Here is a 14893-nt window from a genome sequence, read left to right on the forward strand (position 1 = left end):
CAAACGGCTGAATTCCCAATCAGTACTCAGTTGTCATAGAAACTGACCCAAACACCCTCTAAACTTCCCCCTTGCCTTGGCAAATGTATGAACAAGTGTGAGATGGTAGCTAGGAAGCTTTCTAAGAAGGGCAAGAATGTGCGTGGCTGCGTCAGAGGCTTTGACTGGGCAGCTCCCTGAGTCTGGACCGATGTCTTGTGTTTGTTTCCACAGAGCGTATATCATTACGGACTACATGGGCATCCGCAACGAGAGCTTCATGAAACTCGCTGCTGTTGGAACCTGGATGGGGGACTTCGTCACAGCCTGGATGGTAAGAAGACTTCAACTTCTCTCAGTTTGAACACGTGCCAGGTGTAAAGCGTGTTCACAGTGTTGGGAGGGCGTTGTGTGGAAACAGCTACTAAGTGTTTTTAAGTGTACGCATTTACAAGTGTGTACCAATGTTGAAAACTCACCACTTACTTCTTGTACAGGATGGACTGTGTAGCATAGATTAGTCTAGAGGTTGTATTTAATACCTGTGTCCCTCAGAAAACAAAACATGCAATCAGAACATTGATGATGGAGCTCCTCTTGGAATGTGTGTGTGTGTGTGTGTGTGTGTGTGTGTGTGTGTGTGTGTGTGTGCGCGCGCGCGCGCATGTATATACGCAGGTGTATATCTGAGGATACAAACATATCCATGGTCCTTAGTGCAAAACTCCGCCCTGGGAAGTTCTGAATAATCTTTTTGGGGTCCTTTATTTATTTATTTATTTATTTATTTTTTAGGATGTTTAGTGTATTTTTTTTTAATGAACACATTTTTTTTTATTAATTTATTCTTGTTACATCTCAATGTTTATCCCATCCCTTGTATCCTCCCATTCCTCCCCCCCCCATTTTCCCATTATTCCCCTCCCCTATGACTGTTCCTGAGGGGGATTACGTCCCCCTATATATTCTCATAGGGTATCAAGTCTCTTCTTGGCTACTTGCTGTTCTTCCTCTGAGTGCCACCAGGTCTCCCCATCCAGGGGACGTGGTCAAATGTGAGGCACCAGAGTACGTGGGAAAGTCGTATCACACTCTCCACTCAACTGTGGAGAATATTCTGACCATTGGCTAGATCTGGGAAGGGGTTTAATGTTTACCTCCTGTATTGTCCTTGGCTGGTGCCTTAGTTTGAGCGGGACCCCTGGGCCCAACTCTGCCTATCATATTGTTCTACTTGTAGATTTCTAGGACCCTCTGGATCCTTTTATTTTGCTGTTCTCCCATGTGTCTCTCATTTAGAGTCCCAATAGGATGCCTTCCCCTCTGTCCCAGTTTCCTGGTAAGTGAAGGCTTTTGTGGGACATGCCCCTTGGGCTAGTATGCAGATATAAGTGAGTATATACCATTTGAGTCTTTCTGCTTCTGGGTTAACTCACTCATTATGATCATTTCTAGCTCAATCCATTTATCCACAAATTTCGGGAATTCCTTGTTTTTAATAGCTGAGTAGTATTCCATAGTGTATATGTACCACAGTTTCTTTATCCACTCTTCTACTGAGGGACACTTAGGCTGTTTCCATGTTCTGGCTATTATGAATAAGGCTGCTATGAACATGGTTGAGCAAATTTTCTTGTTGTGTGCTGGAGCATCTTCTGGGCATATTCCAAGGAGTGGAATAGCTGGGTCTTGAGGAAGCCCTATTCCCATTTTTCTGAGATAACACCAGATAGATTTCCAAAGTGGCTGTACTAGTTTGCATTCCCACCAGCAATGAAGGAGTGTTCCTCTCTCCCCACATCCTTGCCAGCATGTGGTGTCGCTTGAGTTTTTGATCTTAGCCATTCTGATGGGTGTAAGATGGAATCTCAGAGTTGTTTTGATTTGCATTTCCCTGATGACTAAGGAGGTTGAGCATTTCTTTAAGTGTTTCTCAGCCATTTGATACTCCTCTGTTGAGAATTCTCTGTTTAGTTCCAAGCCCCATTTCTCAATTGGGTTATTCGGTTTGGTGGTGTTTAATTTCTTGAGTTCTTTATATATTTTGGATATTAGACCTTTGTCAGATGTAGGGTTGGTGAAGATTTTTTCCCAGTCTGTAGGCTGTCGCTTTGTTCTCTTGACAGTGTCTCCTGCCCTACAGAAGCTTCTCAGCCTCATGAGGTCCCATTTATTAATGGTTGACATTAAGGCCTGGGCCGTTGGTGTTCTGTTCAGGAAGTTGTCTCCTGTGCCAATATGTTCCAGGCTCTTTCCCACTTTTTCTTCTAAGTGGCTTAGTGTCTCTGGTTTTATGTTGAGGTCTTTAATCCACTTGGATTTGAGTTTTGTGCAAGGTGACAAATATGGGTCCAGTTTCATTTTTTTACACATAGACCTCCAGTTAGACCAGCACCATTTGTTGAAGATGCTATCCTTTTTCCATTGAATGGATTTGGCTTCTTTGTCAAAAATCAAGTGACCATATGTGTGTGGATTCATATCTGGGTCTTCGATTCGATTCCACTGATCAACCAGCCTGTTGCTGTGCCAGTACCATGCTGTTTTAATTACTATTGCTTTATAGTACAGTTTGAGATCAGGTATGGAGATTCCTCCGGAGCACCTTTTATTGTACAAGATTGTTTTAGCTATTCTGGGTTTTTTGTTTTTCCATATGAAGTTCAGAATTGAACTTTCAATGTCTTTAAAAAAATTGTGTAGGTATTTTGATAGGGATTGCATTGAATCTGTAGATTGCTTTTGGTAGGATGGCCATTTTTACTATGTTAATTCTCCCGATCCATGAGCAAGGAAGATCATGCCATCTTCTCAGGTCATCTTCAATCTCTTTCTTCAGAGTTTTGAAATTTTTTTCATACAAGTCCTTCACTTGCTTAGTTAGGGTAACTCCTAGATATTTTATATTGCTTGTGGCTAATGTGAAGGGTGTGGTTTTCCTAATTCCTTCCTCTGCAAGCTTGTCATTTGTGTATAGGAAGGCTACAGACTTTTTTGAGTTAATTTTGTATCCAGCCAATTTGCTGAAGGTGTTTATCAGCTGTAGGAGTTCTCTGGTGGAGTTTTGAGGGTCACTTATGTACACTATCATATCATCTGCAAAGAGGGATAATTTGACTTCCTCCTTTCCCATTTGGATACCCTTGATCTCCTTTTGTTGTCTTATTGCTCTGGCTAGAACTTCGAGTACTATATTGAAGAGATATGGAGAGAGTGGGCAGCCTTGCCTTGTTCCCGATTTGAGAGGAATTTCCTTGAGTATCTCACCATTTACTTTGATTTTGGCTATTGGCTTGCTGTATATAGCCTTTATTATGTTGAGGAAAGTGCCTTATATCCCCGATCTCTCTAAAACTTTAAACATGAATGGGTGTTGAATTTTATCAAATGCTTTCTCTGCATCCAAGGAGATGATCATGTGTTTTTTTATTTTCAGTTTGTTTATATGGTGGATTACATTGATGGATTTCTGTATATTAAACCATCCCTGCATGCCTGGAATGAAGCCTACTTGGTCATGATGAATGATATCTTTAATGTGCTCCTGTATTCGTTTTGCAAGTATTTTATTTAGTATTTTTGCATCTATGTTCATAAGAGAAATTGGTCTGAAATTCTCTTTCTTTGTTGAGTCTTTGTGAGGTTTAGGTATCAATGAGACTATGGCCTCATAGAATGAATTTGGTAATTTCCATCCATTTCTATCTTTTGGAGTAGCTTGAAGAGTATCGGTATTAGCTCGCCCTTAAAGGTCTGGTAGAATTCTGCACTGAAACCATCTGGCCCTGGGCTTTTCTTGGTTGGGAGACCATCGATGATTGCTTCTATTTCTGTAGGGGAAATGAGACAATTTAGCTTGTTTATCTGTTCTTCATTCAACTTTGGCAAGTGAAATTGTTCAAGAAAATCGTCCATTTCCCTTAGATTTTCAAATTTTGTGGCGTATATGCCTTCAAAGTAGGATCTTATAATTCTTTGAATTTCTTCAGTGTCTGTTGTTATGTCTCCCTTTTCATTTCTGATTTTGTTGATTTCAATACTGTCTCTCTGCCTTTTAGTTAGTTTGGCTAATGGTCTGTCTATCTTGTTGATTTTCTCAAAGAACCAGCTTTTGGTTTTGTTGATTCTTTGGACTGTTTTCTTAGTTTCTAATTTGTTAATTTCAGCCCTGAGTTTGATTATTTCCAGGCGTCTACCCCTCTTGGGTGTTTCTGCTTCTTTTTTTCCTAGGGCTTCCAGTTGTGTTGTTAAGATGCTTATGTGCGATGTTTCCAATTTCTTTTTAAAGGCACTTAGTGCTATGAATTTTCCTCTTAGCACTGCTTTCAATGTATCCCACAAATTTGGGTATGTTTTTTCTTCATTATCATTGAAATTCAGAAACTCCTTGATTTCTTTCTTTATTTCTTCCCTGACCCAGGTGTCATTTAGCAGAGAGTTGTTTAGTTTCCACGTATGTGTAGGCTTTCTGTTATTTCTGTTGTTGTTGAATTGCAGCCTAAGAGCATGGTGATCTGATAGGATACAAGGTATTATTTCAATCCTCTTGTATCTATTGAGGCTTGCTTTGTGACCTACGATGTGATCAATTTTGGAGAAGGTTCCATGGGGTGCAGAGAAGAAGGTGTATTCTTTCTTGTTTGGGTGAAAGGTTCTATAGATATCTGTTAGATAGATCCATTTGACCCATGGCATTGGTTAATGATGTTATTTCTCGGCTTAGTTTCTGTTTCAATGACTTATCCTTCAGTGAGAGTGGGGTGTTGAAGTCTCCCACTATTATTGTGTGGGGATCGATGTGTGGTTTAAGCTTTTTTAGGAGATCTTTTACAAATGTGGGTGCCCTTGTATTGGGAGCATAGATGTTCAGAATTGTGATGTCATCTTGGTTGGCTTTACCTTTGATGAGTATGAAGTGTCCTTCCTCATCCCTTTTGATTAATTTTGGTTGAAAGTCTATTTTGTTCGATACTAAAATGGCTACACCTGCTTGCTTCTTGTGACCATTGGCTTGGAATATTTTTTTCCAACCTTTTAACCTGAGGTAATGCCTTTCATTATGGGTGAGATGTGTTTCTTGGATGCAGAAGAATGTTGGATCTTGTTTATGTACCCATTCAGTTAGTCTGTGTCTTTTTATTGGAGAATTGAGGCCATTGATGTTGAGAGATATTAATGACCAGTGACTGTTAAGAGTCTTAATTTTGATGTTGTTTCCAGTCGAGCGTTTGTGTAGTTGTGTTTTTGCCATGGGATAGTTATCTATTTCCTGGGTAGTTTTGGTTGTAGCTTGACCCTTTGGGATGGAGTTTTCCTTCTAGTACCTTCTGTAAAGCTGGGTTTGTGGATAGGTACTGTTTGAATTTGTTTTTGTCATGGAATATTTTGTTTTCTCCATCAATGGTTATTGATAATTTTGCTGGGTAAAGTAGTCTAGCCTGGCATCTGTGGTCTCTTGGGGTTTGCAGGATCTCTGTCCAGGCCCTTCTGGCTTTTATGGTCTCTGCTGAGAAGTCGGGTGTAATTCTGATAGGTTTACCATTAAATGTTATTTGGCCCCTTTCCCTTGCAGCTTTTAATATTTTTTCTTTGTTCTGCATGTTTTATGTTTTGATTATTATGTGGCGGGCAGTTTTTCTTTTCTGGTCAATTCTATTTGGTGTTCTGTAGGCCTCTTGTATGTTTATAGGCATCGCTTTCTTTAGATTGGGGAAATTTTCTTCTATGATTTTGTTGAGAATAGTTTCTGGGCCCTGGAGTCTGATGTCTTCTCTTTCTTCAATGCCTATTATCCTCAGATTTCTTCTTTTCATGGTGTCCTTAATTTCTTGGATGTTTTGTGTCAGGAGTTTTCCAGATTTGGCATTTTCTTTAATGGTTGATTCAATATCTGTGATTGTATCTTCTAGCCCTGAGATTCGTTCTTCCATCTCTTGGATTCTGTTAGAAAAGCTCACCTCTGTGTTGCTCGCCTTCTTCTCTGAGGTCTCACGTTCTCGTTTTTCTTCTGTCTGTGTGTTTATCATTGAATCCATTTTCATTTTCAGATCTTGAACTGATTTTTTGATTTCTTTCATCTGATTTTTTGTATATTCCTGAGTTTCTTCCATTGCCTCTTTATAGGTCTTCAGAGCTTGAACCGTTTTATTTATTTCTTTCATCTGGTTGTTTGCATTTTCCTGCAATTTTTCCAGTTCCACTCTATGTGCTTCTTTTATGTCTCTCACCTGTTTGTCTGCGTCTTCCTGCATTTGATTACAAATTTTATTTGTTTCCTCCATTATCATCCTCATTACTAAGGATTTGAGGTCATTTTCTTGTATTTCTGTTGTATTTGAGTTCTCTGGGTTGTTTTCTTTGGGATAGCTGGAAACTGGAGACGCCATGTTGTTTTGGGGTTTTTTGCGTATGCTTTTTCGTTGTCCTTTAGACATCTTGCCGTCTTTGTTTTTGTTGGGTAGCTTCCAGAGTTGAATGGAGGGTGTCTGACGATAGATTCACTTGTTTTCTCACGATTTCCCTAGGCTGCGAGCTCAAAGCTTCACTGGTGTGGATGTTAGGAGGTTAGCCCTGTTGTTCTGGTCTCTCACAGCCAGTGATCCTCAGCCCCCCTCTGCTGTGGATCCTGCAATTGTTCTGGGTCTCTGAATGAGCGTTGGGTCAGGCCAAGGTATCCACAGCCTTCTGTGTTCCCTGCCAAGTCCAGCCAGGAGCACTGGGACCGAACCATGGGCAGAACTCAGCTAGATTCTCAGGGCCTGAACCGTCTGCCAAGCTCAGCTAGAGATTTTGGGCCCAAAATGCACACAGGGTCCAGCCAGAATTTTTGGGCTGGGACTACGCACCAAGCTCCGCTAGGCCCTTTTGGCCCAACGTGCGTGCTGTGGTCAGTTATTAACTCAGGGCCCGAACTGTCCACCAATCTCAGCCAGGAATTCTGGATTCAAACTTCACACTGTGTCCAACCAGAGTCTTAGAGCTGGTGGAACCGAGAGCTCTGTCCAGCCTGCGCCACAGCAGGAGAACTGTGGCTGCTCTGAGTTAGCGCCAGTGGTGGAACAAGTGCTCCGCCCAGACTGTGTCACCGCAGGGCAGTTGCCGCTGAGCTGAGGTGGTGCCTAGGATGGAACTGAGCATGTCACCAAGCCTGCGCCACAGCAGGAGAACTGCAGCTGCTCTGAGTTAGCGCCTGTGGTGAAACCAAGTGCTCCGCCCAGACTGTGTCACCGCAGGGGAGCTGCCGCTGAGCTGAGGTGGTGCCTATTGTGGAGCTGGGAGCTCAACTAAGCCTATGCCACAGCAGGGGAGGTGTGGCCACGCTGAGTTAGTGCCTCAGGCAGAATTGCTTGCTGGGCCGGGCCAGTACCCGGGACTCTGGGTCCGAACTGTCCGCCGAGTCCAGTCTGGGTCCAAAGGCTCCACGCGACCCAAATCCTGCCCCGAGTCCCCTCTCCCGCAGCAATTCCCACCAGCCACCACACCAATCGCCTCCACCGGAAGGCTATGAGCTGCAAACCTCAGCCGCCGCTGCTGGTGCCGCTGGTGCTGCTGCCTCTGCCGCTGCTGCTCCGATCAGAGAAAAACCACACTCCTCCCGTGTGCAGGGGCACGCAGGTCCTCCGCACCCTGGTCCCTCCGAACCGTGGAGCACTCCCGCTCCTGTGATATTCGGACCTCGGTGTTCCTGGCTCAGAAATCTGTGCAATTTCCTGAATTGTTCACTGGAGCCTCCAAACGTGGTCCACACTGCTCGCCGCCATCTTGGATCTCCTATTTATTTTTTTGATACCCATAGTTGTCAGGTAAGGGATGAAATCTGCTCTGTTTCAGAAGGCCATCTGAAACATTGCTTATGTGGTCTCTCGATTTTTAATTGCAACTTTATCTTTTGGGAATTTCACATTTCACTCTGTATTTGCATCAGCCCTGCTTATTGTGTCCTCACTCTGATGCCCCCCATGCTTCGGCCCACATTCTCTTCCTGAATCTAGATCTGTTGTTGTTATATATGTGCGTACATACACAACCTACTGTTACCCACACGTACTTTGCCTTGGGCACCCTCTGATGGACTCTACATCAAAGGAGGCAGATAATGTTCCTGAAGATGATATCTAAGGCTTGCATGTGCGCACACATGCAGCCAAAGATGCCCATCCCTCCCCGCTTAAAAATGATTTGCTTTTGGCGACTTAAAATAACGGTTAGAACAAGCCACTCACAAAGTCTAGGATATGCCACATCAAACTTTTCATTTCCATTAGGAAATTGTATTCAGACTGAGGTGCACATATTGGAAAATAATGTACTTGACATTTGGCATGATATGTTTGAGAAAACTCTACATTAATTGTGATTGCGATTTTACCTCAACTGAGAAGTAAAATAGAAGTGAGAACCAGATCAAGGTTTCAGAAACAAGGACTCTCTGACCTTGACACTCATGTTTGACCTGCAAGAAAAATGATACAGTACATAGGGGCCCAATTTGCACATTTCTCAAATGGATTTCACAGTTTCTAGTTCTGTTACGTGTTTTCTATAAATAGGAAACATGTGGCCCTAGATAGGACTTACTGTGCGACATGTGGCAGATGTAAGAGCTTCACTCTTGCTGTTGTGTTGTTTGTCTGAGCCCAACCCATTGAGTGACAGGGCAGGTCACTGAGCCATTCCTCATGCTGCCTGGACTTCCCAGGCCTTAGTACATCCCACCATTACCCAGGCCCAGGAGCATACTGCCTGGAGTTGCCCTTGCAATTTCAGTGCTGAGGTAGACAGGTGGCATGGCCCAGTACGTCCTGGTTTTGCTTTTGACAAAAGTCAAGGGAGAAGCAACAAGATAAAACACTTGCCAAAAATCTCTCTGCAGTTTGAAAGCTCCTGCCAGCACTTGATATGGTAGCCATTTTCTGTCTTTATTGTAATATTATTGTTTATCTATGACCTGTTTGTACCCAATTCTGCAAACATTTTCTCTCTTTGGCACTCCTCTATACTCTAGAATGCTGCCTATACGTTTGTAAAATCTGAACAGTGAAGTTCACTTGTTTAGACCCCCTCAAAGGAATGTGTATGGTGTCGCCTTGACCTTTAGTCTTTTCTGATTTTATTTTCCACCCTATACACATCTCCCTTCTTACATGTAAGGCTAAGGGGGACACAAAGCCTCTTGTTCAGCCTACGGTGCTGCCTTTTTCTCAAGCTCTAGCTCAGCTGCATGGGTCAATGCCTGCTTCTTTAATGCCTCCTGTTTCTGCTTGCTAACCTGACTCCTTCCTTTTCCTCATTGCTGCTTTACTGGAAAGCTAGAAAAGGATTGAGAATGAAGAGAAGTGTGTTTTGGGCTTAACCACCCAGGGTGGGCGTGAATCCCACAGGCCGCTCCTCTTTTTTTTTCTTTCTGTAAACTGGGGCAGAGCCCAAGGTCTCTTTCTGCTTATGTTATATGAAACAGTGACCTTTCCCCCACTGGACTCAGGCAGAGATGGAAAAGTAAATGCAAGCCTCTGCTTCGCAAGCACAGCCACCCAGGGAAGGTTCCCCGAACACCGTTTCTATTCCCCCTCCTATTCATTGACGGGGCTGTAACTTTGCAATAAATATTTATATGCCTACATGTGTGTGCATTGATAACGCTTTAAAAATAATATTTTCCCTCATGAGAGGAACTTCAGGTAGCGTTGACCTTCATGTGCATTGAATTCTCAGTATGGGATGCATATCAGTGATGAAGGTGACCTTCGGGGAAAAGCAAGTGACTTTTTACATTAACAATCATAGATTAACTCTTAATGCATTTCTGCGGTGAAGAATTCTTATTTTCTGGAAATAATTCTGAACGTTTTCTATGGTTTATAAAGGTTGTCAGGACTGATGTGATCCAAAGACATTCTGCAAAATACCCTCTGGCCCTCACATGACCGAGTGAGTGTCCAGCCATGTCCTGGCTTTACAGTAGATCCTGTGTGTAGGGCAAATGCCTACAAAGCCCCACGAAGCTTGCCATATTCTCTTGTTAATTGTTAAAAATCATTTGCTTAAGTAAAAGATACGCATACAGTGATGAGCGTTGTAGTGTGGCACCGGGCTGCACTGCTGCTGTTTGTAGGAACAAAGTAAAATTGTGTCCTGAAGACGTGCGTGTAAAAGTGAAGCCATGGCTGTCTTGAGCTATAGCTAGTTCCCTTGTGCCATCTTCTCTGTGCCGTTCAGTGATCAGCTCATGGCTCCAGCTTCTCCATGTCCCGTTCAGCCTCCTCTGAGGTCAAAGGTGGCTGGGGCTCTGCGGACGTCCTCCTGAGACTCTCGCTGTTATTGCCTACCAGAGGGAAGAGGTTCCTGCCATCCAGCTACTCCCCTGCCCCATCCACTTTCTGCTCTACCGCCTTCTCCTTGTTCTTCCCTTTCTAGCAGTAGACAGCATGACTTACAGCAGTGAGAGGGTTGGAGCTTCTTGTGACGTAAGGAGGAAGGTACAGCAAGGCGACAGTGAGCCATGCTGTGTGGACACAGTTGCCAGCCCTGTTATGAAAGCAGTCTTCGTGCTAAAAACAACCCACCTGCTCTGCATTTCCCTCTGAATGTGTGTGGCCTGGGGTTGCTGTGGGAATTCCTTTACATGTGGCAGCACAGGAAAGAGTCTTCCTTGAAGCCACGTCAACAGATACATTAAACTAACTTAGTCATCTGTCTTAGGGTTTCTATTACTGTGGAGAGACACCATGGCTGTGGCAACTCTTAAAAAGGAAAACATTTAAAGGAGGCTGGCTTACAGTTCAGAGGTTTAGTCATCATGGGGGGATGTATGGCGGCAGACATGGCGCTGGAGAGGCAGCTGAGGGTTCTCCATCGAAGCAGCAGGCAGAAGGAAGAGAGTGAAACTCTATGGCCGGCTTGAGCATCTGAAACTTCAAAACCCAACTCCAGGGGCACACTTCCTTCACCAAGGCCACACCCACTTCACCAAGGCCACACCCACTTCACCAAGGCCACACCTCCTGATAGTGTCACTCTCCATGGGCCTATGGGGCCATTTTCATTTAAACCACCACGTCAAAAAAAAAAAAAAAAAAAAAAAAAAAAAAACCAAAACCCAAAACAAACAAACAAACAAACAAACAAAACAGCACGTCATCCATTAGTTAAATTTACCTTTATTTCTGATGCTTATTGTGCCACCTTGTAGAACATTCTGTTTGGTTTTAATACCACACTCTCCTGAAAGTTCTTTAGAGCCAAAGATTCTTATTTAATATCTATGTGTAGAAATGCCTCTGGGTTAGCCTGTAGTCAGGCCACTTTGGTAAATAAACGTTTTAACTTTCCTTTTATGACATCTGATGCAACTTGAGCAAGTATAAGATTTTACAAAAATAAGAGTGGGTTTCAGTTTTTTACCCTCATTTGAGAGTTTGATACATGTATGTGCTATGTTTTGAAAAATCAAACCTCTCATTCTCTTCCTGAATTCCTCCCCTGTGCCCCCAACACTTTTACCTCCAAACTTCATGTTTTGTTTTTATTTTAACCAATTGAGTTGACTTGGCATCACCAAGGGAAACCGACTCCCTCTCCCCAGCAGCCACCCATTGCCAATATCTTCTTGACTCGGGATGGATTCATGACCTCCCTACCCCATCCATGCTGGGCCTTTGGCTATCAGGATTCTGTGCAAGGCTTTGCATGCAGTCACAGCCGCTGTAGGTTCATATGTACAGTGGTGCTGTCATGTGTGATGTTCTCTTTTGTGTCAGATAAGTTTATTATCTTAAGGTCTTAGGATTTTCCTGCCCTCCTTGCCACTGTGATCCCTAAGTTTCTCACAGTGGCAGGGTATGACATAGGCATCCTTGTTTAGAGCTGAGCACCCCACAGCCCTTTATTCTCTGCACACTACCAGTTGTAGGCCTGTGTTAATCACCATCTGCTGCAAAAAGAAGCTCCCCTGCTTAGGTTGAGAGGTGCACTGGTCTCTGAGTATATAGATAAGAACATAGGAAGCACTCTAATCATACAATTCTCTAGCAGAATAAATTCTATTATGGTCTCCCCTAGGGCCTGGGACCTAGCCAACCACAGGGTTTTGACCTAGTTAATGGTACCAGGCATGAGTTCAATGTTATGGAGTGGGCCCTTAATCTAATCAGAAAGTAGTGGGGTTATTTTTCATGGCACCTCCTAGGTGGTTGGCTGTGTCACGATGAAGCTAAATACCTCCCCCTGCAAGCCACTCGCTGCCAGGGATTCATGGAAGTGAGTGATGAAGGCAAATGCCATACTTTCTTTGAGATGCACATGTACACAGAAATAGCTGTTGGTGTTCTGTGTGCAAAGTGGAAGTGTTAGCATGGATTATTAAACTATTTTTTATTGAAGATCCTTATAAATGTGTCTTTTCCCCCTACTCTACCCTTTATCTCTTTCAACATTCCAACACCAGGTAGCAGAGAAGGAAGGTTAGTGGGGAGAAGGGGCATAGTTTTCCTTAGTTACTCCCTGCTGGCTAGGGTCATTGGGTTCCTTGAGGTAAGTGCAATCTTCATTTCAGGAGATCTCCAACTTGTCCTCCTCATCAAACTGCATCAACAGCAGCCAGGAGCAGCCGCCCCTTTCTTCCTCCTTGGAGTCCCTGCTACTGTCTCTGGGCTCTGACATTTATTCTCTCTCCTGAGTCCTCAGAATTAAACTATCTGCAGCTGGCAAAGATCACGCCCCTCTCAGAGCCTGAATGAGGCAAATAGTCTGCTGCTGTGGACAATCTAAAGCAGCCCCATATCCCACACCTGGGATTAAAACAAAAACCACGTGTACACAACATAACTGAGATTTTAAAGACACCAAAACTTCCAGTACATGGGAGGGTCATGTGGTCCAAGTTAGCAATGAGAACAATAAACAAGGTTTTCTCATGAAATGAAGCAAGGTAGCTTGACCCAAAGCACCTGTTGTCAAGTCAGGGCCATTTTTGTTATAGACTAAGGAGAAATGGAGAGACAGAGTGAAGGTCTGTTTTGGGATGTACTGAGTTTTCCCAAGTTAGCTATTACAAAAGACCAGAGAGAAGGCTATCCCGGGAGTGACAGAATCTACTGTACCTCAGCTGGTGAGGCCTAAAAGAGCTATGGAAATCCAGAAGCTTTTCAGTCTCCCTAAAGAAGATGATGCCCACCAATATGCTCTCAGAAGGTCCTTAAGCACAGAAGGTGAGAAGCCCTGAACCAAAACACCCAAGATTCAGCATCCCATTCCTCCATGTGTTCTGCAACACACATGTTGATGTGTTGCTGTGTAGAAAAGATGCACCGAGGAACAATGAAGAGGCTGCAGAACATGTTGAACTTTTAGCTAAGAGAATGAAGGAAGCCAAAGAAAGCTTCTAGTACATCTGGTGGCCAAGAGATGTAGACTGTCCTCTCTTAGAACTTCGACCTCTAAGTCCAGTCAAAATTAAGTCTGTAAGAGCAACAAATGAGTGATCAGACCATGAAGACACTAAGACAGTTGGTTATCCCCGTAAGACTCATGGCACTACATACCAGTGGACATGTCTTGCTACGCCAGCCACTGTGCAGCGTCCGAGCTGGGTAAGAGTACAGCTGGGTGTGATTACTTTTCTCCTCTGGTAGCCTGAGAAGAACCTAGCTGGCAAGGACGAAGTGTGTTTTAGGAATAGTTTATTCCCCTATTTTTTAACTGTTCTTCATATATATATATATATATATATATTCTATTAACTATCTAAATATTTGACAGTTATTGCCTTCTTTATTGTCACATATTTTCTACTTTTCAGAAACTGAATTTTATAATAGTAATAATAGAAATAATAATAATAATGTTATTGTTATTATTTCAGAAATCTCTATTTAAACAGAAAGTATAAATGCTGCCTTCCTTGACTATATGCTTTGTGAAGGGAGCAGGTAGTACCAGCTTGTTCACAGTGGTGTTCCTAGCTCTCAGCATGGAACGAGGCATCAGTTAGGTACCTAAGAAATATTCACTGAGGCTCATAGGACGTTGCAGAAGAAGGGATGGAAAGGATATCTGAGGCAGAGACTACGGAAGAGTGCCATGAAACGCTGTCCTCTGGACATGACATGGTTGATGCACTAATCGAGCAGCTGTGGCTACCTGCACAAGCCCACGGGTGTTAAAAATTGTGGTGTGCGGTGTGTGAAAGTTTCCAGGACCTATTTCTGGCTGAGGAGCTGCTAGGGGGCGAGGGAGTCACTGGGGGGAGGAGGGGACGTAGGCACTGATAAATTGTCCATTCCATTCCTCAATGTGACTCCACCCCTGTGCATTTACAGGCAATGCTGATTAGACTCAAAGGAGAAGTTGGAGAGGGAGTATGGGATGTGGGTATGAGCAAGATACAAAGTGGGCATGAGGCCCCATCCCTGTGCAATGAGCTACAGGCATTTGGTGCCTGGTAGGAGAGAGGAAGTCAGTTTTCCTCAATGGTGTGGCACTGGGGGCATCAACCACTCTACAGGGCAGGCCCCATGCTCAGCAGTCGTCAGCCAGCACAAGCTGGACTCCATATTTTCTTCTGTTTCTTAAAAAATGATGGAGAACATGAAGGTGGTGATTCAGAAGGCAGAGTCAGATCTGGGAGGAGTCAGGGAGAAGAGTGGGTGTAATTAATGTATAATGTATGAAACTCCAAGAATAAATAATTTTTAAGATTAAAAAAAGATATTATATACATGCGTGAAATTTTATTTTTTAAATTTATTTTATTTTTTATTTTATTAATTTATTCAGATTACAACTCAATTGTTATCCCATCACTTATATTCTCCCATTCCTACCTCCCTCCTGCTTTCACCCTATTCCCCTCTCCTGGGTCTATGACCAAGGGGTACCTCTCCCCTCACTATATGGTCATAGGCTATCAAGTCTCATC

At 43.3% G+C, this 14893-nt stretch overlaps 1 protein-coding gene across 4 annotated transcripts in view; it reads left to right on the forward strand.

The window, feature by feature from the left end:
* Window positions 1–14893, forward strand: part of Tmem117 (transmembrane protein 117) — a 443332-nt gene that overhangs the window by 227421 nt on the left and 201018 nt on the right. For all 4 annotated transcript variants that reach the window (XM_051160255.1, XM_051160258.1, XM_051160257.1 and 1 more), the window contains exon 4: window positions 214–313. In XM_051160255.1, the coding sequence (XP_051016212.1) occupies window positions 214–313 (100 nt within the window). The remainder of the gene's footprint in view (window positions 1–213; window positions 314–14893) is intronic.

The sequence above is a fragment of the Acomys russatus genome, chromosome 17 (genome assembly GCF_903995435.1).
Source record: "Acomys russatus chromosome 17, mAcoRus1.1, whole genome shotgun sequence".
Classification (NCBI taxonomy): Eukaryota; Metazoa; Chordata; class Mammalia; order Rodentia; family Muridae; genus Acomys; species Acomys russatus.